The 27771-nt window shown below is 43.0% G+C and overlaps 1 protein-coding gene across 4 annotated transcripts in view; it reads left to right on the forward strand.

The window, feature by feature from the left end:
- USP35 (ubiquitin specific peptidase 35) overlaps positions 1 to 27771 on the forward strand; it is a 55567-nt gene that overhangs the window by 25776 nt on the left and 2020 nt on the right. For all 4 annotated transcript variants that reach the window (XM_053203740.1, XM_053203739.1, XM_027039865.2 and 1 more), the window contains 3 exons: positions 24520 to 24613; positions 25545 to 25651; positions 26171 to 27425. In XM_053203740.1, coding sequence (XP_053059715.1) covers positions 24520 to 24613; positions 25545 to 25651; positions 26171 to 27425 — 1456 coding nt within the window. The remainder of the gene's footprint in view (positions 1 to 24519; positions 24614 to 25544; positions 25652 to 26170; positions 27426 to 27771) is intronic.

Here is a 27771-nt window from a genome sequence, read left to right on the forward strand (position 1 = left end):
TAATTTCCTTTTTGAATTGTTCCTTGTTGGGGTATAAAAATGCAGCTGGTTTTGGTGTGTTAACTTTGTATCCTGCTACTTTGCTAAATTATTAGTTCTAACAGCTTTTACTGTGGCCGTTAGGATTTTCTATATACAAGATTATATCATCTGCAGACATAATTTTAGTTACATTTACTTTTTTTTGCGTGGTTGCTCTGGCTAGACCTTCTAGTCCTGTGTTGAATAGAAGAGGTGAAAGTAGACATTGTTGCATTGTTCCTTATCTTGAGGAAAAGCTTTTAGTCTTTCACCATTGAGTGTTAATGTTCGCTCTGGGTTTTTAATATATGGCTTTTATTACATGGGGGTAATTTCCTTCTATTGTGTAAAGTATTTTTTGTCATAAAAGTATGTTGCATTTTGTCAAATGCTTCCTCTGTATCAGTTGAGGTGATCATGTGGTTCTCTCCTTTATTCTGGTGACGTATGTATATTACAGTGATTAATTTTTTTTTGTATGTTGAACCATCCTTGCTTTCCAGGAATAAATGCTATGTGGTTATAGTGCAGAATGCTTTTAATGTGCTGCTGAATTCTGTTTGCTAGTATTTTGCTGAGGATGTTTGCATAAGGGTATTAGTCTGTAGTTTTCTTTTAATGTCTCTGGCTGGCTTTGGTATCAGGGTTATGCTGACCTCCTAGAATAAATAGGAAGTGTTCTTTGCTTTTTCGTTTTTCAGAAAAGTTTGGGAAAGTTTGGTATGCTTCTTTAAGATTGGTAGAATTTACTCGAAAGCCATGAGCTCCAGGACTTTTTCCTTGGGAGATTTTTGATTACTGTTCAATCTCCTTACTAGTTTTGGTCTGTTCAGACTACTATTCATATTACTCTCTTATTATCCTTTTTATTTCTATTGAATTGGTGCTAATGCCCCCATGTTACTTGCTGATTTTAGTAATTTGAGTCTTTTTTTCCTTAGTCCACTTAGCTAAACGTTTGTCAATTTTTTGGCTCTTTTTGAAGAACCACCTTTTGGCTTTATTGATTTTTTTTCTCCCCTATTTTTCTGTTTTCTATTTTATTCATCTCTGCTCTAATCCTTCTGGCTTTGGGTTTAGTTCTTTTTCTAGTTCTTTAAGTTGTGAATCCAGGTTGTTGATGTAAAAAATCTTTTTAATTTGTAAAAAATCTTTTTTTTAAGCTTATGCATTTATTTGTTTGATTTTAAATGCTTATTTTTTATTTACTTTGAGAGAGAGAGAAAGGTACAAGTGGGGAAGGGCAGAGAGGGAGAGAGAGAATCCCAAGCAGACTCTGTGTTGTCAGCGCAGAGCCCAGTGCGGGGCTTGATTCCACCACCTGGGAGATCATGACCTAAGCCAAAATCAAGAGTTGGACACTTAACTGCCTGAGCCACCCAGGAGCCCCTAAAGTTTATTTATTTTGAGAGAGCAAACAAGAATACACGTAGGGGAGGGGCAGAGAGAGGGAGAGAGAATCCCAAGCAGTCTCCATTCTGTCAGCACAGAGCCTCGTGTGGAGATTGAACTCATGAACCGTGAGATCATGACCTGAGCCTAGATCAAGAGTCAGACACTTAACTGGCTGAACCACCCAGGTGCCCCTGAAATCTTTCTTGTTTTTTTTTTTTTTTTTAATGTTTGTTTATTTTTGTGACACAGAGAGACAGAGCATGAACGGGGGAGGGGCAGAGAGGGAGGGAGACACAGAATGCGAAGCAGGCTCCAGGCCCTGAGCTGTCGGCACAGAGCCTGACACAGGGCTCAAACTCACAGACTGTGAGATCATGACCTGAGCCAAAGTCGGATGCTCAACAGACTGAGCCACCCAGGCGCCCCTCTTGCTTTTTAATAGCATTTATAACTACTTAATTTATAGCATTTATAACTCCCTTAATCACTACTTTTGCTGTATCCCATAAATTTTGGTATGTTGTGTTTTTGTTATCATTTGTATCTAAGTAGTTTCTAATTTTCCTTGTGAGGTCGTCTTTGATCTTTGGTTGTTAAAAAGTGTATTGTTTAATTTCCACAATCTTGTGAATTTTCTAGTTCTATTTATGTTATTGAATTTGGTTTATCCACGTGTGGTCAGAGAAGATACTTTGATATTTATCTTTTAAAATTTACTGAGAACTCATTTGTGGCCTAAGTTTATAGTCTTTCTGGAAAAGACCTCAGTGCACTTGAGAATGTGTAATCTGCTGGTGTTGGGTTGAGTGTTCTGTATACATCTGTTAGACCTGGGTGGTTATTGTGTTAAGTCCTCTGTTGCCTTATCTTCTTTCTGGTTGTTCTATCTGTGATTGTGGGTGGGGTACTGAGGCCTCCAGCTGTTAGGGTAGAAATGTCGATTTCTCCCTTGAATTCTCTCAGTGTTTGCTTCATCTATTTTGATGGTCTGTCATTTGGTGCATAAATGTTTGTAATTACTATCTTTTTGCTGTATTGAGTTTTTTATGAATATATAAGAGTCCTTCTTTGTCTCTTGTTAGCTTTTTTGACTTAGTCTGTTTTGTCTGACAGTAGTCCAGCTACTTCTGCTCTGTTCTGGTTTTCATTTGCATGGAATATCCTTTTCCATCCTTTCACTTTCCAGCTGTCTTTGGATTGCAAGTGAGTCTCTCATAGACAGTATATTGTTGGATTGTGTATTTTTGTCCATTCTGCCAATCTTTGCTTTTTTATTGGAGAGTTTAATCTGTTTACTTTTACAGTAATTTGATCAGGAGGGACTTCTGTCATTGTGCCATTTTTTTTTTTAACATACCCTATAGCTCTTTTGTCCCTAATATCTTGCATTCCTGTCATCTTCTGTGTCCAGTTGATTTTTTTTTTTTTTTTTTAATGCTTATTTTTGAGAAACAGAGGAAGGCACAGGATCTGAAGCAGGCTCCTGGCTCTGAGCTGTCAGCAGAGAGCCCGATGCGGGGCTTGAACCCATGAACTGTGAGATCATGACGTGGGCCAAAGTCAGATGCTTAACCACCCAGGCGCTCTTCCAGTTGATTTTTTTTTTAAAGCAAAATGTAAAAAAAAATTTTTTTAATGTTTATTTATTATTGAGAGAGAGTATGAGCATGGGAGGGGCAGAGAGAGGCGGAGACACAGAATCTGAAGCAGGCTCCAGGCTCTGAGCTGTTAGCATGGAGCCTGATGCAGGGCTCGAACTCACAAACTGCAAGATCATGACGTGAGCTGAAGTTGGACACTTAGCTGACTGAGCCACCCAGGCGCCCCTATAGCGAAATGTTTAAATTCTTTCTTAATTTCCTTATGTGATTATTGTATAGTTGTATTCTTTGTTGTTACCATGGGGATTTTTGAGAGTCAGAGATGGAGTACGAGCAGGGGAGGGGCAGAGAGAGAGGGAGACACAGAATCCAAAGCAGGCTCCAGGCTCTGAGCTGTCAGCACAGAGTCTGACATGGGGCTCGAACTCACGAACTGTGAGATCATGACCTGAGCCGAACTTGGACGCTTAACTGACTGAGCCACCCAGGCGCCCTGACTAATTTGTGTATTTAATCAAATTTTGGGGGTAGTTTTCAGTCATTATTTCTTCAGATATTCTCTCTGCCCCTTTTTTGCCCTCCTTTCTTTTTCTGGGACTCTGATGTTGTATATGTTGGTCCTTTTGATGGTGTTTCACAGTTCTCTTAGGTTCTGTTCACTTTTCGTCAGTCTTTTTTCTTTCAGTTACACAGCTGTGATTATTTCCATTGTTCTGTCTTCAAGGTCACTGGCTCTTCTGCCTGCTCAAATCTGCCTTTGAATCCCTGTACTGAACTTTTAATTTAAGTTATTGTTCTTTTCAGCTCCAGAATTTCTTTTTGGTTTCTATTTGGGTTTTCTGTCTCTTCGTTGACATTTTCATTTTGTTCACACATTGTCTCCATGACTTTCTTCACACCTTCCTTTAGTTTTTTTAATCATCTTTAAGGCTGTTATTTCAAAGTCTTTGATTCATTGGCCATTAAGTCTTTTTCAGGGACATACTTTGTTGGATGATTTTTTTTCCTTGGACTGGGCCATACTTTCCCATTTCTTTGTATGTCTTCTGATTCCTTGTTGAACTCTGGATGTTCGATTTTCATGATGTGGTAACTCTGGAAATCACATTCCCTCCCTTTCCCGGTGTTTGCTGTGGGTTTGTTTTTTGTTTTTTAATTGTTACAGGCCATCTTTGTGCTGAAGATGGGCCTGAGGGGTAAATATAATGTCCTCATCGTCTTTTCTGAGCCTTTCCTTGGGCATGTGCAGCCACTTTCTAATTTTACCTATATATGCAGTTTCTGAATGTTCTAGGCTTTAGTGTCTGGCTCCTGAAATGGGAAAGGTAAAAAGTAAGGGAGGGCAGAGGAGCCCTGACCTTTTAAATCTCCTATCAGTTATTTTAGCTTGAGGTTGAGGGGCTGGCAACAGTGGAGTAAGGTGTGTGTATGCAGTGGCAATGGCTGCCTGCCTCTTTGCGCCTTCATGATCAGAAGCAGCACTCGGCATAGATCCCCAATATGTGGAAGACAGGAGTACTTTTTACCCTCCCTACCTGCTGTAGGCTGTGTGTAAGCTGTTTTTAGAAATGCACACAGCTATCTGTCATTTGGCTGGGGTTTGGGAGATGGATACTTGCTACTGTGCTCAAAGGTGAAATTGATGGTGGTTTACAGTGGAAGCCTTCCTCACAGTGTGCAAGCTTTCAGAGGACTCTAGAGTTTTCAGATAGTCAACATTAGACCGATTCTGCCAATGCAATTTTTGTCTAGGTGGGGAGATAGTTTCCTGGTGTTTACTACTCTGTCATCTTCCCAGAATCCCTCCTCTCTCTTAATTTAAGACTTTCTCCCCCTTTTTAAGAGCAATGTTAGGTTTACAACAAAATTGAGGGGAAGGTATAGAGATTTACCATACACTTTCTGTACGCTTGCATTGCCTGCCTAAATATGAATATCACTCACTAGAACAATACACTTATAAAAAAAAATTTTTTTTTTAAAGAGGCTATTCATGCCCAGCATGGAACCCAATGTGTGGCTTGAACTCATGACTCTGAGATCAAGACCTGAGTTGAGATTATGAGTCAGGCATTTAACCAAGTGAGCCCCCCAGGCTCCCCAGTATACTTCTTTATTTTTTAAACCAAGGATGAGCCTACATTGACACATCATAATCACCCAAAGTCCACAGTTTATGTTTATTCTTGGTGTTGTACGTTGTGTTGGTCTGGACAAATGTAAAAGGACATGTATCTATCACTGTGGTATCATACAGAATACTTTCGTTGCCCTAATATCCTCTGTGATCTTCCTGTTTTTCCCCCTCCAGTTCCTGACAGCCACTGATCTTTTCATGGTTTCCATAGTTTTGCCTTTTCTAGATTGGAATCATACAGTTTCATATCGGTTTGTACTTTTCAGATTGGTTTCTTTCTGTTAGTAATATGCATTTAAGGCTTCTCCATTTCTTTTCATGGCGTGATAGCTCATTTCTTTTTAGTGCTGAATAGTATTCCATTGTCTGGATGAACTACAGAGTATCCATTTGACTATTGAAGGACATATTGGTTATTTATAAGTTTGGCAATTAAGAATAAAGTTGCTGTAGAAACCAATATTGCACTGTATGTTGGCTACTTAAAATAAAAAAAAAAGGGGGGGTTGCCTGGGTGCCTCAGTTAGTTAAGCGTCCGACTTTGGCTCAGGTCACGATCTCACAGTTTGTGGGTTCGAGCCCCGCGTCGGGCTGTGTGCAGCTCAGAGCCTGGAGCCTGCTTTGGATTCTGGGTCCGTCTCTTGCACTGCCCCTCCCTTGCTCATGCTCTCGCGCGCTCTCTCTCTCTCTCTCTCTCTCTCTTTCAAGAGTAAATAAAACATTAAAAAATAAAAAAATAAATTTGTGTGGACAAAAGGGTCCGTTCCTTTGGGTAAATAACAAGAAGCATGATAGCTGTATTAGATGGTTTGGTTTTGTAAGAAACTGCTTAAAAGAGAAGAAAAAAGGAAGAGAAACTGCCGAGACGTCTTCCAGAGTGGCTGTACCATTATGCATTCCCACCAGCAATGAATGAGATTTCCTGTTGCTCTACATCCTTGCCAATGTTTGGTGTTTTCTGTGTTTGGGATTTTAACTATTCTAATAGATGTGTAGTAGTATCTTGTTGCTGTTTTACGTAGATCTCTGGAATTCATTTGTCTAGCATAGCCAAAACTTTATGCCCTTGACCATTTCCTTCTCTTTCCTGCCCCTGTCAACTACTGTTCTGCTCTCTGCTTCCATGAGTTTGACCATTCTACTTACTTATTACTGAAATATAATTGACATACAAAGTTACATTAATTTCAGTTGTACAGAATACTGGTTTGACAAGTGTAGCTACCATCTATTGCTATAGAACGCTATCATAATGCATTGATTATATTCTCTGTACTATATCTTTTATCCTTGGAACTTATTCCATAACTGGAAGCTTATATCTGTCATTCCCCTTTACCCACTTTCCCCATCCCCCTGCACCCCTCCCCCTGGCAGCCATCTTCTCTGTATTTATGAGTCTGTTTTTCTGCTTTTGCTCAAAAAGACTACACATATAAGCGAAATCATATGGCATTTGTCTTTGATTTATTTCATTTAGCATAATACTCTCTAGGTCCATCCATGTTATAAATGGCAAGATCTTGTTCTTTATGGCTGAGTAATATTCCATTATATATCTATATCTGTATATATCTATCATATATATATATATACATATATATATACACATATACATACACACACACACACACACACACACACACAGACACATATATACCACCTCATTGCTACTCATTTATTTATGGATGGACACTTGGGTACTTCCATATCTTGGCTATTGTAAATAATGCTGCAATAAACATGGAGCTGTGTATGTCTTTTCAAATTAGTTTTTGTTTTCTTTGGGTAAGTACCCAATAGTGGAATTACTAGATTGTATGGTAGTTCTTTTTTTAATTTTTTGAGGAATCTCCATACTGTTTTCCACAGTGGCTACACCATCTTGCATTCCTACCAACAGAGCATGAGGGTTCTGTTTTCTCCATATCTTTGCCAGGGCTTATTTCTTGTCTTTTTGAGTCTAGCCATTCAGCCAGATGTGAGGTGATATTTCCTTGTGGTTTTGATTTGCATTTCCCTGATGATGAGTGATGTTGAACATCTTTTCATGTGTCTGTTGACCATCTGTATCTTCTTTGGAAAAATGTCTCTTTAGGTCATCTTCTCATTTTTAAAAATTGGATTAAGTTTTGGCATTGAGTTGAATAACTTATTTTCATATTTGGATATTCTTAACAGGCTGTATCATTTGAAAATATCTAGTAGGTTATCTTTTTGTTGGGTAGATGGTTTCCTTTGCTGTGCAATAGCTTTTCTTTTTGGCGTGTTCCCAGTAGTTTATGCCTTTGTTCTCCTTGTCTGAGGAGACCTATCTAAAAATACATTGCTAAGGCTGATGTCAAAGAAATTACTTGGCCTGTGTTGTCTTCTAGGAGTTTTATGGTTTCATGTCACACATTTAGGTCTTTAATCCATTTGAGTTCATTTTTGTGTGTGGTATAAGAAGTTGGTTCAGTTTTATTCTTTTGTATGTACCTATCCAGTTTTTTCAGTGCCATTTGGCAAAAAGACTTCCCCATTGTATATTCTTGCCTCCTTTGTTGTAGGGTAACTGGCCATAAAATGGTGAGTTTATTTTTGGGCTCTCTACTTTGTTTCATTGATCTATGTGTCTATTTTTGTGCCACTGCCATACTGTTGAGATTATTGCAGCTATGTAGTATATGTTGAAATGTGGGATTGTGATGCCTCCAGCTTTGTTCTTTCTCAAAACTACTTTTGGCAGTTTAGGGTCTTTTGTGGTTCCATACAAATTTTAGGATTGCTTGTTCTAGTTCGGTGCCAAATGTTGCTGGTATTTTGATGGGGATTGCATTGAATCTCTAGATTGCTTTGGGTAGCATGGACATGTTAACAGTATTAATTCTCTGAATCCATGAACATGGAATAACTTTCCATTTTGGTGTCTTCAATTTCTTTCTTTTTAAAAAAAATTTTTTTTTAATGTTTATTTTTGAGAGAGAGAGAAAGTGTGAGCAGGGGAGGGGACAGAGAGAGAGGGAGACACAGAATCCGATGCAGGCTCCAGACTCTGAGCTGTCAGCACAGAGCCTGGTGCAGGGCTCGAACTCAAAAACGGTGAGATCATGACCTGAGCCCAAGTTGGATGCTTCTGCGACAGCCACTCAGGTGCCCCTGTGTCTTCAATTTCTTTCATCAATTGTTTTATTGTTTTCAGAGTACAGGTCGTTTACCTTCTTTGTTAAGTTTATTCCTAGGTCTTTTAATATTTTGCTATAATTATAAATGGAATTATTTTCATAACTTCTCTTTCTGATACTTTTTTATTAGTGTATAAAAAGGTAACGGATTTCTGTGTATTAATTTTGTATTCTGCAACTTTATTGATTTGTTTATTCTAATAGTTTTTTGAAAAGGTGGAGTCTTTAAGATTTTCTGTGTATAGTATGTTACCTGCAAATAGTGACAGTTAAACGTCTTCCCAATTTGGATGCCTTTTATTTCTCAGCTGTTGTGGCTTGGATGTCAGTTCCATGTTGAATAATGGTGAGAATGGACATCTTTGTCCTGTTCCTGATCTTATAGGAAAAGTTCTGTTTGTCACCATTGAGTGTGATGTTAGCTGTGAGTTTTTCATATATGGCCTTTATTATGTTGAGGTATGCTTTCTGTAACACAGGGAGAGTTTTTACCACGAACAGATGTTGAATTTTGTCAAATGCATTTTCTCTGTCTTTTGAGGTGATCATATGATTTTATAGTTTGTTTTGTTAATATGTATCTCTTTGGTTTGCTAATAGTGTACCATTTGTGCACCCTGGAATAAATCCCACTTCGTTGTGGTGAATCGTTCTTTTAATGCATTGTTGGATTTGGTTTGTTAATATTTTGTTGAGGATTTTTGCATCTGTGTTCATTGGGGATATTGACCTGTGGATTTTTGTTTTTTGTAGTATCTTTGGTTTGGGTATTAGTAATGTTGATGTCATAGAATATATTTGGAAGCCTTTTTTTCTATTTTGTGGAATAGTTTGAGGAGAATGTTTGGTAGAATTCACCTGAGAATTTATCTGGTCTTGGATTTTTGTTTGTTGGTAGTTATTTGATAACTGATTCAGTTTTGTTACTAGTAACTGGTCTGTGCAGATGTTCTATTCTTGATTTAGTTTTGGAAGATTGTATGTTTCTTGGAATTTATCCATTTGTTCTAGGTTGTCCAGTTTGTTGGCATGTAGTTTTTTGTAGTAGTCTCTTATAATCCTTTGTATTTCTGTGGTGTCATTTGTTTTCTTTTGTTTCTAATTTTATTTAGTTGGGTCATCTGTCTTTTTTCCTTGATGAGTGGCTCAAAGGTGTATCAGTTTTTAAAAAATCTTTTTAAACAGCTAGCTCTTGGTTTCATTGATAGGCATTTTTTAGTTCCTGTTTCATTTATCTCTGCTGTGATCTTTATTATTTCCTTCCATTTAGTAACCGTGGGCTTTTTTTTTTCTAGTTCATTTATGTATAAGATTAGATTTTTTTGAGGTTTTCTTGTTTCTTGAGGTAGGCCTGTATTAGTATAAACTTCCCTTTTAGAACTGCTTTTGCCACATCCCAAAGATTTTGAACTGTTGGGTTTTTATATGTGTTTTTAAAAAATTTCCTCTTTGATTTCTTCCTTGACCCACCCATTGGTTGTTTGAGGAGTGTGTTGTTTAGTTGCTCTAGTGTTGGCTGCATAGATACTTACCTTTTTTTTTTTTTTTTTTTTTTTTTTTGGGAGAGGGCGAAGTGAGCGAGAGGCAGAAAGAGAGAGAAAATCCCATGAGGGGGCAGAGAGAGGGAGGGAGAGATAGAGAGAGGGGAGAGAGAGAAGCGGGCTCACCCGAAGTGAGGCCCATGCTTACCCAGAGCAGGACACGATCTCCCATGGAGTGGGGCCTGAACTCACCTTGATCTTAACTGAACCTTGAGATCATGACCTGAGCCGAAGTCAGATGCTTAGTGACTAAGCCACCCAGGCTCAAATATCTGCATAGGTATTTTCAATAAGTATGACCTCTTGTTGAATTGATCCTTTATCACTATGTAATGGCCTTCTTTTTCTCATGTCACAGGCTTTGTCTCAAAGTTTATTGTATCTAAGTATTGTCATCTGCTTTTGTTTGTTTGTTTGCTTCCATTTGCATGGATCACCCTGGGACACCTCAGCCTGCCTTGCCCTTGGCTTCAGACAACACCATCAGGGCTTCCCCTATGCTCAGCGCCTTACACCCTCCAGCTAGTGTGCAGTTAAACTTCACCTATCCTGCCGGGGGCACCTTCTTTGCAGGCCACAAGGGAGTGGCATGACTTCTTTCAAAGCAGTGAAAGGAAAACACTTACAATCAAGAGCACTCTATCCAGCAAGGTTACTAAAGCGGCCTTACAAGAGACATTAAAAAGATTTCTTTAGGGGTGCCTGGGTGGCTCAGTTGGTTAAGCGTCCGACTTCGGCTCAGGTCATGATCTCACGGTTCGTGGGTTCGAGCCCCGCGTTGGGCTCTGTGCTGACAGCTCAGAGCCTGGAGCCTGTTTTGGATTCTGTGTCTCCCTCTCACTCTGCCCCTCCCCCACTCGCATTCTGTCTCTCTCTGTCTCAAAAATAAATATTAAAAAATTAAAAATAAAAAAAAAGATTTCTTTAAAGTGGAAAACAAAGAGGCTATAATTAGAAGTAAGAAACTTAACGATAATAATAAGAAATAAAATTAAGAGTAAAAAATGTAATTATATGTCAACATATACGTAAAATCTGGTGGGGCAAGTAAAAAAGTTCTTTTTAGAATGTGTCTGAACTTAAGTGACCATCAGCTTAATATAGACTGCTGTATACTTAGGATGTTATATGTGAACCTAATGGTTACCACAAACTCAAAACCTATAATATACACACAGAAAATAGAAAGCCAAGCATAACACTAAGAACAGTTATCAGTCACAAGGGAAGAGTACAGGAGAAGAAGAAAGGAACAGAGAAGAATGACAAAAACAACCAGAAAACAATTTTTAAAATGGCAGTAAGTGCATATATCTCCGTAGTTTCTTTAAATGTATATGGTCTAAATGCTGTAATCAGAAGACATAGAGTGGTGGAATGGATAAACAAAACCCATCCAGATGCTGCCTATAAGAGACTCACTTCAGACCCCGGTTGGGGAGCTGTAGCTGAAGTGGGTGCAGGCTGGGGTGTCTGGGGTTGCTCAGTGTGGAGGGCATCCTGGTGGGGTGGCTGGAGCTATGGCCTCTGTGGGCCAGGGTATCTCAGGGTGCTTTGTGCAGTGGGCACCTTGGGATGGCTAGAGCTGAGGTAGGGTATGGGCCAGGGCATCCCAAGGTGCTCTGCACAAAGGACGCCCTGGCAGGACAGCTGAAGCCACAGTGGTCACAAGGCGGGCTGTCTGCGATACTCTGCAAGTGGGGTTCCCTGGTGGGGCAGCTGGAGCTGAGGCAGGATGCGAGCTAGGCTGTCTTGGGGCACTCCTTTTTTTTTTTTTTTTTTTTTTTTATTGTTTATTTATTATTGAGAGAGAGAGAGCATGAGCATGGGAGGGGCAGAGAGAGGAGGAGACGCAGAATACGAAGCAGGCTCCAGGCTCTGAGCTGTTAGCATAGAGCGCGACGCAGAGCTTGAACTCACAAACCACGAGATCATGACCTGAGTCGAAGTCAGACGCTCAACCGATGGAGCCACCCTGGCTCCCCAGTCTTGGGGCACTCCTTGTGGGGGGTGCCCTGGTGGACTGGCTGGCACCAAAGCAGGTGTGAGCTGGGACATCCTGGAGTGCTCTGAGCTGCGGGTACCCTAGCAAGCCATCTGGAGCCAAAGCGATGTGGGCCTGGTGATTTCCAGGGTCCTTTGTGACTGACTGTGTCACCTTGGCGAGATGGCCGCAGCTGTAATGACCATAAACTGTGGTGCTCACCAGTCCTTTTATCTGAAGAGAGTTCCAGCAGCTCCCCTGCTATTTGGCAGGGTTCTAAGGCTGGTTCCTTCATATTCTAGTTACAAACTGAGGTGGGTTTGTTTTTGTTTTTGTTTTGTTTTGTTTTTTGTCTGTGCCTCAGGGTAGACAGATCTGCTCGTGGTCCCTCAGTACTACTCCTCCACCCTGCAGTTCACAGAGTTGGTAGTGTGTGAACTGTGTGTCTTGTTCTTTATGTGGTCTGTCTCCTGTGCAGAAGCTGTTCAGTCAGCCTTTAGTTCTTCTTTGGGAGGAGTTGCTCTGTAAAGGGATGTAGATTTGATATGTCTGGAGGATGTAAGTGTAGGGTCTTCTACATCGCCATCTTGGACCAGAACTTATCTTGTTTTAATTTGCGTTTCTCTAACGACATATGATGGGGAGTATCTTTTCAGTGTGCTTATTTGCCACGTGTATGTTTTTGGTGAAGTGCCTGTTAAGATGTTTGGCTCTTTTTTAAATTGAGTTCTAATTGACGTATGACAATTATGTTTTGGGTTTACAGCATAGTATTCAACATTTGTGTGCAGTGTGAAATGATCACAGGAAGTCTAGTTACCATCTGTCCCTTTACGATGTTAATACAATATTATTGACTATATATTATCCAAGTTGTATATTACATCCTCATGACTGACTGGTTGATTGATTGATTCGTAGAAAGGGTATGTGAACAGGGGATAGGGGCAGAGGGAGGGAGGGAGAGAATCCTAGGCAGACTCCGCTCGATCCCATGACCTTGGGATCATGATCGGAGCTGAAATAAAGAGTTGGATGCTCAAACGACTGAGCCACCCAGGCACCCCTATAATAGTTCTATTTTTAACTTTTTGAGGAATCTCCATACTGTCTCCCACGGTGGTTGCACCAATTTACATTCCCACCAACAGTGCACGAGGGCTCCCTTTTCTCCACATCCTTGCCAGCACTTGCTATCTCTTCTCTTTTTGATTCTAGCCATTCTACCAGGTGTAAGGTGATATCTCATTGTGGTTTTCATTTGCATTTCCCTCAATGATGAGTGATGTTGAGCATCTTTTTATGTACCTGTTGGCCATCTGGATGTCTTCTTTGGAAAAAATCTATTCATATCCTCTGTCCATTTTTTAAAAAATGTTTTATTTATTTTTGAGAGAGTGCAAGTCAGGGAGGGGCAAAGAGAGAGGGGGACAGAGGATCCGAAGTGGGCTCCACACTAACGGCAGCGAGCCTGATGAAGGGCTCAAACTCACAAACCCTGAGATTATGACCTGAGCCAAAGTCAGACGTTCACCTGTCCTCCACTGTCATCCCCCTCTGTCCATTTGTAATTGGATTTTTAAAATACTGAGTTGTGAGTTCTTGATATAATTTGGATATTAACTCCTTATCAGATATATCATTTGCAAATACCTTTTTCATTCAGTAGGCTGTCTTTTCATTTTTTGATGATTTCTTTTACTGTGCACGTTGTTAGTCTGATGTAATATTTTTGTTTTTGTTTCCCTTGCCTTGTCCAAAAAGACATTGCCAAGACAGATATCAAGTAGTTTTACCACTGGTGTTTTTTTCTAGGAGTTTCATGGCTTACAATATTACATTCAAGTGTTTAATCCATTTTGAGTTGGTTTTTGTGTTAAGATGTAAGATAGTGGTGTAGGTCCATTCTTGTGCATGTAGCTGTCCAGTCTTCCCAGCACCATTTATGTATTTTGTTTTCAAAGAACCAGCTCTCAGTTTCATTGATCATTTCTATTGTGTGTTTCTATTTCATTTATGCTGTGATCTTTTTTATTTCCTTTCTTCCACTAACTTTGGGCTTTGTTCTTTTTCTAGTTCCTTTAGGTGTAAAGTTAAATGGTTTGTGATTTGTTTCTTGAGGTAGGCCTGTACTACCGTGAGCTTCCCTCTTAGAACTTATTTTGCTACATCCCATAGATGTTAGTGTATTTCTGTTTTCATTTATCTCTAGGTATTTTTTGATTTCTTCTGTGACCTAGTAGTGGTTTAGTTTTAATATGTGGTTTAATATTAGTAGTTCTCCCATTTACCTTCTTGTAAATGATTGTGGTCAGAGAAGATGCTAGATATGTTTTCAGTCGTCTTGAATTTATTGAGACTTCTTTTGCATCCTAACGTGTGATGTATCTGGCAGAATGTACCATGTGCATTTGAATAGAATGTATATTCTCCTGGTTTTGGATGGAGGGTTCTGTATTTATCTGTTAAATTCATCTGGTCTAATGTGTTGTTGAAAGTTGATGTTTCTTTATTGATTTTTCTGTCTGGATAATTGATATACATTGATGCAAGTGGGGTATTAAAATCCCTTACTATTGTATTGTCATTTTCTTCCTTTTTTATGTGCATACATAAGTGTTGTATCTTCTTACTAGATCAACCCCTCTATCACCCTGTGATGCCCCTCTTTGTCTTTTGTTAAAGTACTTGTAAATTCCATTGTGTTTGATGTGAGTATGGTTTCACCACCTTTTTTTTTTCATTTCCGTTTGTGTGGAATATCTTTTTTTTTTCCGTCCCTTCACTTGCAGTCTGTGGGTCCCTACTTCTAAGAGAGTCTCTTGTAGGCAGGGTATATGGATGGGTACTGTTTTTTTAATCCATTCAGCCATTCTTCTGATTGAAGAATTTAGTCCATTTACATTGAAAGTAATTATTGAGAATTATGTACTTACTGCCATTTTGTTAATTGTCTTCTGCCTGTGTTTATAGTTCCTTTCTTTTTCTTTTTAACATTTTCTTAAAAAATATTAGATTCTTTTCTCATTTTCTTTGTATAGTTTTGGTTTGTGGTTATTGTGATGTTCACATACATCATCCTATTTATGTAACATTTTATTTTGATAACAACTGATAGTTGAACACATTTGAAAAGTACATTTTTACTCCCCTCCCTAGGTTTATGTTTTTGATATCACTGTTTATATCTTTTTATTAAAATGTCTATGTTAAGCAAATTATTACAGGTTCAGTTAATTTTGTGACACCTTTTGATTTTCTTAGTACCTTATAACTGATTAATCTATTATCTTTACTGTATATTTACCTTCTCCGGTGAGCTTTTTACTTTTGTGTGTTTTCTTTTATTAATTAGTGACATTCTTTTCAGCCTAACGAAATCTCTATTATTTTTTGTAAGGCCTGTTTAGTAGTGATGAATTCCTTTAGCTTTTGCTAGTCCTTTTTTTTTTTTTTTTAAGTTTTAAATTATTTTTTGAGAGGGAGTGCACAGGGGAGGGACAGAGAGGGAGAGAGAGAATCCCAAGTAGACTCCACATTGTCTGTGTAGAGCCTGATGTGGAGCTTGAACTCACAAACCATGAGATTGTGACCTGGGCTGAAATCAAGAGTTGGATGCTTAACTGACTGAGCCACCCAGGCACCCCAGCTTTTGCTTGTCTTTAAAACTCTTTGTCTCTCCTTCAAATTTGAGTGATCACCTTACAGAGTAGAGTATTATTGGTTGGAAGTTTTTTTTTTTTTTTTTTCTTTTTGAGAGAGTGCATGTGTGCAAGAGAGTATGAGAAGGGGAGAGGCAGAAAGAGAGGCAGATTCCAGGCTTTGAGCCATCAGCACAGAGCCCTATGCAGTGCTTAAACTCACAAGCCATGAGATCATGACCTGAGCTGAAGGTGGATGCTTAACTGACTGAGCCATCTAGGTGCCCCAGGAGGCACTTTGAATCTGCCCCACCAACTCTCCTCTGGCCTGTCCAGTTTCTGATGGTGTTTTTCTCTTGGTGCTTTTAAGATTTTCCCTTTCATTTTTGACATTTTAATTATAATGTTTCTTGTTGTGGCTGTCTTTGGGTTCATCTTCTTTGAAACTGCCTGGGCTTTCTAGACTTGGATGTCTGTTTCTTTCCCCAGGTTAGGGAAGTTTTCAGCCTGTTTCTTCAGATACATTTTCTACCCCTTTCTTTCTTCTTTTGGGACCCCTATAGTATGAATGTTACTCTGCTTGATGTTGTCTCAGAGGTCCCTTGAGTTTTCTTCATTTTTCTAAAATTCTGTTTCCTTTTTGCTGTTCTGAGTTCCATTGCTTTATCTTCCCGTTTGCTGCTTTCTTCTTTCTATAAATTTGTCCTCTTTATCACTGATTCACTGTTCTGCCTCATCCATCCTTGCCACTGTGGCATCCATCTGAGATTGTAGTTTAGTTATAGCCTATTTTATTTCATAGTCATCCTGACTAGTTTTTACTTCTTTTATCTCTGCAGAGAGGGATTTTAATCTATTTTCGATCCCAGCTAGTATTTTTATTACCGTGATTCTAAATTCTGGTTCAGACATCTTGTATCTGTGTTGATTAAGTCCCTGGCTGTCGTTTCTTCCTGCTCTTTTTTTGGGGTGAATTCCTTCGTTTTGTCATTTTGAAGGGAGAAAAGGAATTGATAAGGTAAAAAATAAATATATAATTAAAAAATTAAAAACAACACACACACAAAATCAAATAAATGATGTTAGATTCTAGATGTGTTTTGATCTGGTTATTTAAAGGAGCTTGATAGAGACAAAAAGGAAGAGTTTGAAAATTTGAGGAAATGAATACAATGAAATAGAATAAAATGAAATGATGTAATAAAATAGGATTTGGAAAATATATGAAAAAGAAGTCGAAAAAATATTTTTAATTTTTATTAAAGAGAAAAATTTTTTCTCTTTCTGTATTCAAGGAAAAAAAAGAAACAAAAAAGAAAAATTGAATAGATGGACCAATGAATAGACTGAAATACGTTTGAAATTACATTGGTTTCCCCTAGAAGTCAAACCATGAAGCACTTTATAGCCTGTAAACTAAGCAGGTGGAGAGGTTTGTGGTGTTCCTGAAGAGTGAGGTTGGCCCAGTTGGGCGGGGCTTAGTGTAACAGCTCTGTTCTCCACTAGATGGTGCTACTTAGCTTACTGGGGTGGATTGTTCTGGCTTGTAGGTGTGTATGCGCATGCACAAGGGGTGAAAATGACATCATCCAGCTACTCAGTCTCTGGTATTGGGTCTCTGGTATTGGAACTCTATGCTCTCCCTGACTAGCAATCGTGCACCCATCCTTTGTCTCCAGCTTCCATCCCCTCCCTGCTTTTACACTGTCTATGACCAAGCTGTCAGGTTGCCAGGTGGCACCTCCCTCCTGAGTTTTATCTCAAACATGGCTGTTTCCCAACCCCTCACTTCTGAGGAACTGCGGCTTTGACTTGCTCAGATCCTCTGGGGGAGGGTCTGAGAGCAATGGCCAGGTGCCAGCCAAGCATGGTTCTTGGGACCATGCTGCTGCTGATGCCCAGAGAGTGCAGCTAGGCGCCAGCCTGCCCCAGAAAAAGTTCACGCTATTGTGTAGCAGCAGTGTTTCAGAGATCATGGAAAATCACAACACACGTCTGGCACCAGGCTTCACCCTCAATGACCTTCCTCCAGCACCAGCGAATGTGGTTGTTCTCTGGGGGCTGCTGGGACCTGGTGGCTGCAGAGCCTCTACCAAAAGCCCTTCCAGCGGTGGAACCACTTCTCCCCGTGTGGTCTGAGAACCTCCCAGACCCCACTGTGCTGCTGGGGATTTGCCTTTCCAATCAGAGCACTGCCAGGTATTGAGCTGTGGAGTTTCAGACTCTAGGCTCCCCCTGTTTACAGAGTCCTAATGGAATTTAAGCCCTCTCCTTTCTCCCTTTTTAGTTCAGTCCCTGTGGCTGTTTCTACTTTTCCACTTTTTCTCCAGCTGCTTTTGGCGGGGTTGGGGGTGCTTTTCCCAAACTCTTCCCCCTACCCCCATCTCTGTCCTCTCTCCGCACACAAAAACAGCTCCCTGCCCCCGCGGCTTCTCTCTCCCCCAGTTCACCTCTCCGCGCCACGTACCTACTGAGGTCTGTGGTTCAGGTTGTGCAGATTGTTGTGTTAATCCTCAGATCAGTTATCTAGGTGTTCAGGATGGTTTAGTGTTGATCTGGCTGCATTTCATGGACGCGAGACACACGAAAAACTTCCATGCTCTTCTGCCATCTTGGCTCCACCCCGTGCTGATTTCTTCTTTCATCCATTCTGCTATTGAGCTGCCTTAATGTATTTTTCTTTGGAGTTGTTGTATTCTTCAGCTGTGTGACTTCTGTGTGGTACTTCCTTATGTTTTCTGGTTTTCTGTTGAGGTTCTCACTGTTCATCCACTCCTCCCCAAGATTGGTGAGCATCTTTATGCCCATTAATTTGAATTCTTTATCAGGTAGATTACTTATCTCCATATCCTTAAGGTCTTTTTCTGAGGCTTGTCTCATTCTTTTGTTTGGAGCACAGTTCTGTTTCCTCATTTCGCTTGATTCTGTGTGTGTGTTTATTTCTATGTATTAGGTAAAATAGCTGCCTCTGGTGATTTTTGTTCACCTTTGCCCTAGTTCTTGGTCATCTCTTGAACTTTCGTAATTAAAAAAAAAATTTTTTTTTAATCTTTTAATTTACACCCATATAGTTAGCATATACCAATACTCCTATTTCAGGAGTAGATTCCAGTGATTCATCCCTGTGTCTAACTCCCAGTGCTCATCCCAACAAGTGTCTTCCTTAATGCCGCTTGCCCATTTAGCCCATTCCCCCACCCACAGCCCCTCCAGCAACCCTCAGTTCTCTGTATTTAAGAGCCTCTTATGTTTTGTTCCCCTCCCTGTTTTTATATTATTTTTACTTTCCTTCCCTTATGTTAATCTGTTTTGTATCTTAAATTCTTCATGAGTGGAGTCATACGATATTTGTCTTTCTCTGGTTGACTTATTTCGCTTAGCATAATACCCTCTAGTTCCATCCATGTTGTTGCAAAATACAAGATTTTATTCTTTTTGATTGCCGAGTAATACTCCATTGTGTATATGTGTATATGTGTGTGTGTGTGTGTATACACACACCACATTTTCTTTATCTGTTCATCTGTCGATGGACATTTGAGCTCTTTCCATACTTTGGCTATTGTCAATAGTGCTGCTATAAACATTGGGGTGCATGTGCCTCATCAAGACAACACCCCTGTATCCCTTGGATAAATACCTAGTAGTGCAATTGCTGGGTTGTAGGGTAGTTCTGTTCTTAATTTTTTGAGGAACCTCCATACTGTTTTCCAGAGTGGCTGCACCAGCTTGCAGTCCCACCAACAATGCAAAAGAGATCCTCTTTCTCAGCATCCTTGCCAACATCTGCTGTTGCCTGAGTTGTTGATGTTAGCCATTATAACAGGTGTGAGGTGGTATCTCATTGTGGTTTTGATTTGTATTTCCCTCATACTGAGTGATGTTGACCATTTTTTCATGTGTCATTTAGCCATCTATCTGGATGTCTTCTTTGGAAAAGTGTCTATTCTGGTCTTTTGCCCATGTCTTCACTGGATTATGTTTTTTGGGTGTTGAGTTTGGTAAATTCTTCATAGATTTTGGATACAAACCCTTTATCAGATACGTCATTTGCAGATACCTTCTCCTACTCTGTCAGTTGCCTTTTAGTTTTGCTGATTGTTTCCTTTGCTTTGCAGAAGCTTTTTATCTTGATGAGGTCCCAATGGTTCATTTTTGCTTTTATTTATTTCCCTTGCCTCTGGAGACATGTTGGGTAAGAAGTTGGTGTGGCTGAGGTCAAAGAGGTTTTTGCCTGCTTTTTCCTCTAGGATTTTGATGGCTTCCTATATTACATTTAGGTTTAATCTATTTTGAGTTTATTTTTTAACATTTTTATTCATTTTTGAGAGAGATAAAGCATGAGCAGGGGAGGGGCAAAGAGAGAGGGAGGCAGAATCTGGAGCAGTCTCCAGGCTCTGAGCTTTCAGCATAGAGCCCGACATGGGGCTTGAACCTACAAACCGTGAGATCTTGACCCGAGTTGAAGTCGGACATTTAACCGACTGAGCCACCCAGGCGCCCCCATTTTGAGTTTATTTCTGTGTATGGTGTAAGAAAGTGGTCCAGGTTCATTCTTCTGCATGTCGCTGTCCAGTTTTCCCAGCACCACTTGCTGAAGAGACTGTCTTTATTCCATTGGATATTCTCTCCTGCTTTGTCAAAGATTAGTTGGCCATATGTTTGTGGGTCCATTTCTGGGTTCTCTATTCTGTTCCGTTGATCTGAGTGTCTGTTCTTGTGCCAGTGCCATACTGTCTTCATGATTACAACTTTGTAAGACAGCTTGAAGTTGGGATTGTGATGCCTCCTGCTTTGGTTTTCTTTTTCAAGATTGTTTTGGCTATTCAGGGTCTTTTCTGGTTCCATACAAATTTTAGGATTGTTTGTTCTAGCTTTGTGAAGAATGCTGGTGTTACTTTGATAGGGGTTGCATTGAATATGTAGATGGCTTTGGGTAGTATCGACATTTTAGCAATATTTTTCCAATCCATGAGCATGGGTTATTTTTCCATTTTTTTGTGCCTTTTTCAGTTTACTTCATGAGCTTTCTCTAGTGTTCAGTGTATAGATTTTTCACCTCTGTGGTTAGATTTATTCCTAGGTATTTTATGGTTTTTGGTGCATTTGTAAATGGGATCAATTCCTTGATTTCTCTTTCTGTTGTTTCATTATTGGTGTATAGAAATGCAACTGATTTCTGTGTGTTGATTTTATATCCTGTGACTTTGCTGAATTCATGGATCAGTTCTAGCAGTTTTTTGGTGGAATCTTTTGGGTTTTCCATAGAGAGTATCATGTCATCTGTGAAGAGTGAAAGTTTGACTTCTTCCTTGCTGATTTAGATGCCTTTTATTCTTTTATGTTGTCTGATTGCTGAGACTAGGACTTCCAACACTACGTTAAACAACAGCGTTAAGAGTGGACATCCCTGTCATACTCCTGACCTTAGGGAGAAAGCTCTCAGTTTTTCCCCATTGAGGATATTAGTGGTGGGTCTTTCATATATGGATTTTTTCATCTTGAGTTATGATCCTTCTATCCCTACTTTCTTGAGAGTTTTCATCAAGAACTTTTGTGATTTTTCTAAACCACCTGGTTTATTCTTGATATGTACCTATTAATATGACCCTATATGAGGGTGTGCCAAGACCAGTCAGTGATCTAAGGGGAGGGATCTCATTTACCACCTGGTTTCAGGTGATGGGCCCAAGCCAGACTCTTGGGCATTGGCTTTTAAGTATACAAATATATTCAGCCCTATGTTGCTATAATAGTAGTCCCTGCTGGCCTCCAGACCAGGAGATCTGGAGGTGTCTCCTGGACAGCAGTTTTAAAAATTTCGGCTCCAGACAAGCATAGAAGCTCCTTTCTGGGAGTTGTGTCTAGGTAGCGAGATGAAGGCTGTGCGTGAGGATGGCATCTCCTTCTGTTCCCTGGAAGTCCTTCTTAGCCTCCAGATGTGTGGAAAACCCGAAGCCTTTCCCTTAGGCTGATGCTCTGGGCTAAGTATTTGGCCTTTTTCACAGGAAGAATTGGGTTGTGTTTCAGTCTGTTGTCTGTACAGCGCCCTGGGGGTGGTAGCCTGCCAAGAACAGTCTTTCTGTTTGTTACCTTTCTGTGGAACTCACTAACACTAGCCCTGTCGGGCCACCAGCACCGGTCGATCAAGTGGTATCTGTCTCCTGTGTGGATTGTGCATACCTACTCACTTTAGCAAGGCAGCCAGACATGTCAGGGTCGGGGGGTGGGGGGGGGCTTCAGAAAGACAACAGAAAAATGTCATGACTGCATATGCCTTTGGACTTCAGTAGTATGGTGGGAGAGTGCCCCGTCTCTGCGCGCATGCCAGCTTTGGTGGCGGGGTTGGGGGAGGACTGTTGCATCTGCCTGCAGTAGCAGATTTTAGCCAGGGAGTGGGAGAACTCTGTGACAATTTGTGTTTGCTTGCCCCAGCTGGGGAGCAGGGGAACACTGCCATCACCTGTGCTCTCTGGCCTCAGCAGGTGTCATGATCCTGCTTGCTCTCCTGTCCAGGAAGGTGGTGGGTGGGTGCCAGGACCGAGTTTGCCCGCCTGTGCCAGCAGTCTCTGTGGAGTGAGGCGGTGGTGTCCACCAGTGCCTCCGTCTCCAGGGAGCATCTCAGCTGTTCCCTGCTCCTCCAGCTGTTGTCCCCAGATCAGCAAATGAATTTGTCTAACATATAGTTTAGACGCTTTGCAAACTGTTGTTTTTTCACTCGATCTCAGGGCAAGCCCTCTAAGAGGGGAATCTTTGTTTATTGTAGCACGTTGGGACCCTTGGTTTTCCCAGTCAGATGTTCTGGGGGCTCGTCTCTCCAGTGCAGATCCCAGGCATTTGGCTGCCAGATGGGAGGCATCGACTCCCCTGTTCCCTGGGAGAAGCACCTGTCTAGTGACGTCCTTCCCAGTTTTGTGTCTCTGCCCCCGAGGGTGGGGGGGGGCGTTTGCAAGACAGTGTTTCTGCATCTTCTAGCATCTCAGTGTGGCCCTTCTCTCCTTTGTTGTGGAGAAGCAGTTCCTCTAGACTTCAGATCTTTTTCAGAGGGAAACAGTCCATAGGTAGCTGTAGATGGAGTGTGTCTGTGGAGTTCAGGACCTTACTACACCACTGTGTTGGACCCTCACTACCCCTGTATTTGGCCCAGTTTTTAATCGGTCATTGGTTTTCTTCTGTTGAGTTTTAAGAATTATTGGTACATTTTGGAGAATATGCCTTATCAGATAGGTCTTTTGCACATATTTTCTCCTAGTCTCTGGCTTATCTTTTAATTCTCTTGATAATGTCTTTAACAGAAGATTTTAAAAGGAAATCCAGTTTGTCAATTGTATTTTTAGATTCCGTTTTTGGTGTTGCATCTAAAAAGGTGGCACCATACCCAAGGTCATATAGTTTTTTCCTTTGTTATCTTCACAGAATTTTATGGTTTTGCATTTTATATTTAGGTCTGTGATCCATTTTGAGTGAATTTTTGTGATGTCAGGTATATATAAGTTTGTTTATTTTGAGAGAGACAGAGAGCTCAAGTGCACGGGCAGGGGAGGGGCAGAGGAAGAATCCCAAGTAGGCTCTGTGGTGTCAGTGCAGAGCCCGACTTGGGGCTTGATCTCACGGTTTGTGAGATCATGACCTGAGCTGAGATCAGGAGTTGGACATTTTAACTGACTGAGCTGCCCAGGTGCCTCATAGATAGATATTCTCTCTCTCTCTTTCTCTCTAGTTTTAATGTAGATGTTTAATTGTTCCAGCACCATTTGTTGACAAGACTCTTTGCTCCTTGTTTTTTTTTTGTTTTTTTTTTTTTTGCCTTTGCTCCTTTGTCAAAGGTCAGTTGACTATATTTGTGGGGGTCTATTTCTAGGTTCTCTGTTATATTCTGTTGATCCATTTGACTCCTCTTTCATCACCACATTTAGATATCTTTTTAAAAAGTAATAGAGCAGGTAAGCTTTGCTTCACCTTATGGTATGACCTCAAATTGGTTTCTCCTCTCTGAGCTTCAGATACACTAGGGGGAGGTTGGAGCTAATCTTTAGCACTTCCTAACACGTATACTTCTCAGACCTGGTGAAGGATTATTTTTTTCCAGCTTAGAGTCTGCTCAGACTGTTAAATCTCTGTAAAATATGGTCAGATGACTTACTGGGAGAAAGACCATGGGCTTATATGCTCATAGGTCAGATCGCTATACATGTTGCTAAGTGCTCATTCAGCTTCTGAAATTAAAGTTTGTGGGTACATGTTCCTAAATGCTCACTCAGCTTCTGAACTTAAACTTTGTGGCAGACAGGTAGGTGGACCACACTTTGATAACACTGTTATATGCAGTGGGCTCAGGTTGGAAAGATGCCTGACCTGTTTGCCTAGAGCTGCTTGTGAGAACAGCAGCTGAGGTGAGGCCTGAGAATTGGCTTGTTCCAAGTAATGCGGGTGTCAGCGGTATGATCTTGTCTCCTCCAGGATCATACTTTGTTGCTGGGAGTCAGTCTGGCCCCACTGTGTCCCCTTTATTTAGCAGACTCCTCACATTGACCCCTGCCCTCACTCGAAGGCAGGGAAACCGCTCGGCGTCGTCCTAGGACCATGGTGCAGGGGCCCTAAGAAGGGGCTGTAAGAGAGGACTTGGAGGGTCAAGGTTGGAGCAAGGCCTGCTGCTCTGGGTAGGTCTGAACACCATTTCCGAGGGAAGGAGGAGACGGGCGTGAATGGCTGTGGTGGCTGGTGATGATCCATACTGGCACAGACTCTGGTGCGTGCCCGAGACTTCCAGCCTTAGAACTCCAAGACCATAGGATCTTAGCACCTTTGAATCTTTGAACTTGGAGTCATGAGCTGTCTGAACTGGAAGGAGCTGAAGGGGTCACCTCATGGTCTAAGCTGGGTTATTCATCTGCTCTTCTTCCCCGGCCCCTGACGCAGACTTGAGATTGAAATGGCTGTTTTGCCTTTAACTGGCTGCCCTGTTTGTGCTGTGGGTGAGTAGGGGCTCCTTGGATGCCCTTGGCTTACCTGGATGCTTCTGCTTTATTTTGAAGCTTCAGACACTGTGTGCTCAGATTGACAGAGAACAACTCACAGCCCTTGATGACCAAGCTGCAGTGGCTCTTTGCCTTCCTGGAGCACAGCCAGGTGAGTGCAGGGGGAGTTGGGGTGTGGTGGAGAGGAGGCTCTGGTCTGACACCCTTCCCTTCCCCAGGACTTGTCTGCATCTGGCTCTAAGTCCCTGCTTCCTGATGTAAGCTGTTCAGCCCCAGGTTGGGGCTGGCACGGGTTCATGGCCGATTTAGTGCCTTGTGGGACAGGAGAGGGAGTGTCTCTTTGAGCCCCTTCTGTGTTCTGCCCACCTGTCTCCCCTCAGTGATTCACTCCCTCACATTAGATGCTGCTTTGCTCATCTGTCATTTTGGAGCACTTGCACTGCCAGTCACCCTGAGGGGTGTTAATTGTTTTGTTCATGGTCCCCGCCCTCATGGAACCTAAAGCCCTTAGCCAAGCATTATGTGAGGCCCTGTGGGGGCCACGGAGGTGAGTCAGCCACAGCTCCTGCCTTCACGGAGCTCCCAGTCTGCTGGGGGAGGCAGACCTGCAGCTAACAACGGTCGGTCGTGCTCAAACAGAGGGAGGTGCAGTGTGTCGTATGCTTGCAAGGGAGGGAGGGGAGCAAACAATTGTGATGGTGGAGGGGATCACTGGGAAGATGGCACAGAACAGGCGTCGGCACATCTGGGACTTGAACTCTTTAAGTTTTTGATGGAGGAAAGGTATTTTAGGCAGAAGGAATGGCATTGAACAAGGGTCTGGAGATGTGTTGGGAAAGAGTGAGTTCTTAGAGGATTGTTCTTCTCCATGAACCTAATGCCATGCTCATAGGCTGCATGGCCTTGGTGGGATGGGATGGGTCAGGTCAGGTACAACTAGGAAGGGGGGAAGACTTCAGAGAGGAGGCCAGATGTTTGGGACAGAGAATCCCCAGGTGGACCCTCAGGCCTAGCACTTGGCCAAGCTGGTTAGTGAGTGGCCTCCTGCTCCTGACCCTGTCTTTCATCTGCATTGGTCCTAGAGGCCTGCCATTTCTCCAGAGAATTTCCTGTCTGCATCCTGGACACCCTGGTTCAGCCCTGGCACCCAGCAGGACTGCTCTGAGTACCTGAAGTACCTGTTGGATCGGTGAGGGCGGCCAGACCTGGCTCTGCATGGGGGCTTCAGGGCTGGAGAAGGGTGCCTGTGGGATAGCCTGTGTCTCCGGCCCTGTTGCCTCCTCCTGGAAACGGGTGCCACGCTGCACTTGTGGAAAGCGTAATGTGTGTGGAGGCCTGTGAGGGGTGGGCAGGGTCTGCGTGTATGACCGGGGAGGGGTTAGTATGTGCACACGCGTGTGCTGTGCTTGCCTGAGTGCAGGGGCGCGTGTTCAGCATAGCTCTGGGGGCACGTGCACGCAGGTACGGCCTGTCTTCGTGTGGCAGGTTTGTGTGTCTGTATGGGGGGGGGGGTATGTGGCACATGTGCTTGGCTTGTGAGTGTGCACGTGCATGGATGACATTTTGCACACCTGTGTGTAGTCCCTGTGCGGACGCATGCACACATCTAAACGTGTGGCCTGCAGATAAGGTAGATGGCACAAATCAGGCCCGAGCACGGGGCAAGGATCTGTGCCTGTGTGTGAAGGCCCTGCGCTCTCTGCTCCAGGCTACACGAGGAGGAGAAGACGGGGACCAGGATCTGCCAAAAGCTCAAGCAGTCCAGCTCGCCCTCCCCACCGGAGGAGCCCCCCAGCCCAAGTCCCACCTCTGTGGAGAAGATGTTCGGAGGCAAGATTGTTACTCGGATACGCTGCCTCCACTGCCTCAACGTCTCCTCCAGGGAAGAGGCCTTCACGGACCTCTCTCTCGCTTTCCCCCCCACCGACCGCTGTCGCCGCCGCCGCCTGGGCTCAGTGATGCTCCCTGCAGAGGACGTTGGGGTCGGGGGCCCCCCGTCACCATCCCAAGCCCAGGTTCCAAGCAGGGTGGGTTCTCGGAGGCAGAGGAAACATTGTGTCACGGGGGACGCCCCCACTGCTGTCCTGGACATTGAAGGTCTGGGCCCCCAGGGACCTGGGGGGCAGATCAGTGGGGAGGAGAAGGTGGAGAGGGAGGAGGAAGTGGAGGAGGAAGCTCGGGAGGAGGAGAGGCCCCGAGAGCAGGAGGAGGAGGAAGAGAAAGAGAAGGAGGCGGTGGCAGAGGAGGAAGAGAAGGCTGAGAAGGAGAAGGAGGCAGAGACCGCAAGGGAGAAGGAAGAGGACGGCACGGGGCCAGGGAGCCGGAGGGGCGCCGCTGGGGAGGGCTCCCGGTCCGTCCTGGACCTGGTCAACTACTTCCTGTCCCCCGAGCGGCTGACGGCGGAGAACCGCTACTACTGCGAGCCTTGTGCCTCGCTGCAGGACGCCGAGAAGGCAGTGGAGCTGAGCCAGGGGCCGCGCTACCTCATCCTGACCCTGCTGCGCTTCTCCTTTGACTTGCGCTCCATGCGCCGCCGCAAGATCCTGGACGACGTCTCCATCCCCTTGCTGCTCCGCCTGCCTCTGGCCGGGGGCCGCGGCCAGGCCTACGACCTCTGCAGTGTCGTCGTGCACTCGGGAGTGTCCTCGGAGAGCGGCCACTACTACTGCTATGCCCGCGAGGGCGCTGCCCGCCCGGCCCCCTCTTTGGGCGCTGCGGACAGGCCCGAGCCCGAGAACCAGTGGTACCTGTTCAACGACACTCGGGTGTCCTTCTCTTCCTTCGAGTCCGTCAGTAATGTCACCTCCTTCTTCCCCAAGGACACGGCCTACGTGCTCTTTTACCGGCAGCGGCCTGGGGCGGGGCCTGAGACCGAGCCGAGCTCTCCCAGAGGTCGGGCAGAGCCCATGCTCCACAAAGACTTGATGGAGGCCATTTCCAAAGACAACATCCTTTACCTGCAGGTGAGCAGGCCCTCCTGGGCTGGGGCTGAGCTCCTGGGTGGAGGGCTTCCCACACAACCAGCAGCTTGGATGCGTTATTGCTCCCCTGTGTCCTCCTTTTCTTTTTAAAATTTGAGAGAAAGCACACGTTGGGCGGTGGGGGGGAAGGCCAGAGAGAGAATCCCAAATAGGCTGCACCTCACGTGGAGATCATGACCTGAACCCACATCGAGAGTCAGAAGCTCAACCAATTGAGCCACACAGACGCCCCCATCTCTTTTTTTCATGTTTATTTTGAGAGAGAGAAAGCTTGCATGAGGGGAAGGGTGGAGAGAATGCCAAGCAGGTTCCACAGGGGGCTCCAGCT

Source organism: Acinonyx jubatus, chromosome D1 (assembly GCF_027475565.1).
Source record: "Acinonyx jubatus isolate Ajub_Pintada_27869175 chromosome D1, VMU_Ajub_asm_v1.0, whole genome shotgun sequence".
In the NCBI taxonomy this organism is placed as follows: Eukaryota; Metazoa; Chordata; class Mammalia; order Carnivora; family Felidae; genus Acinonyx; species Acinonyx jubatus.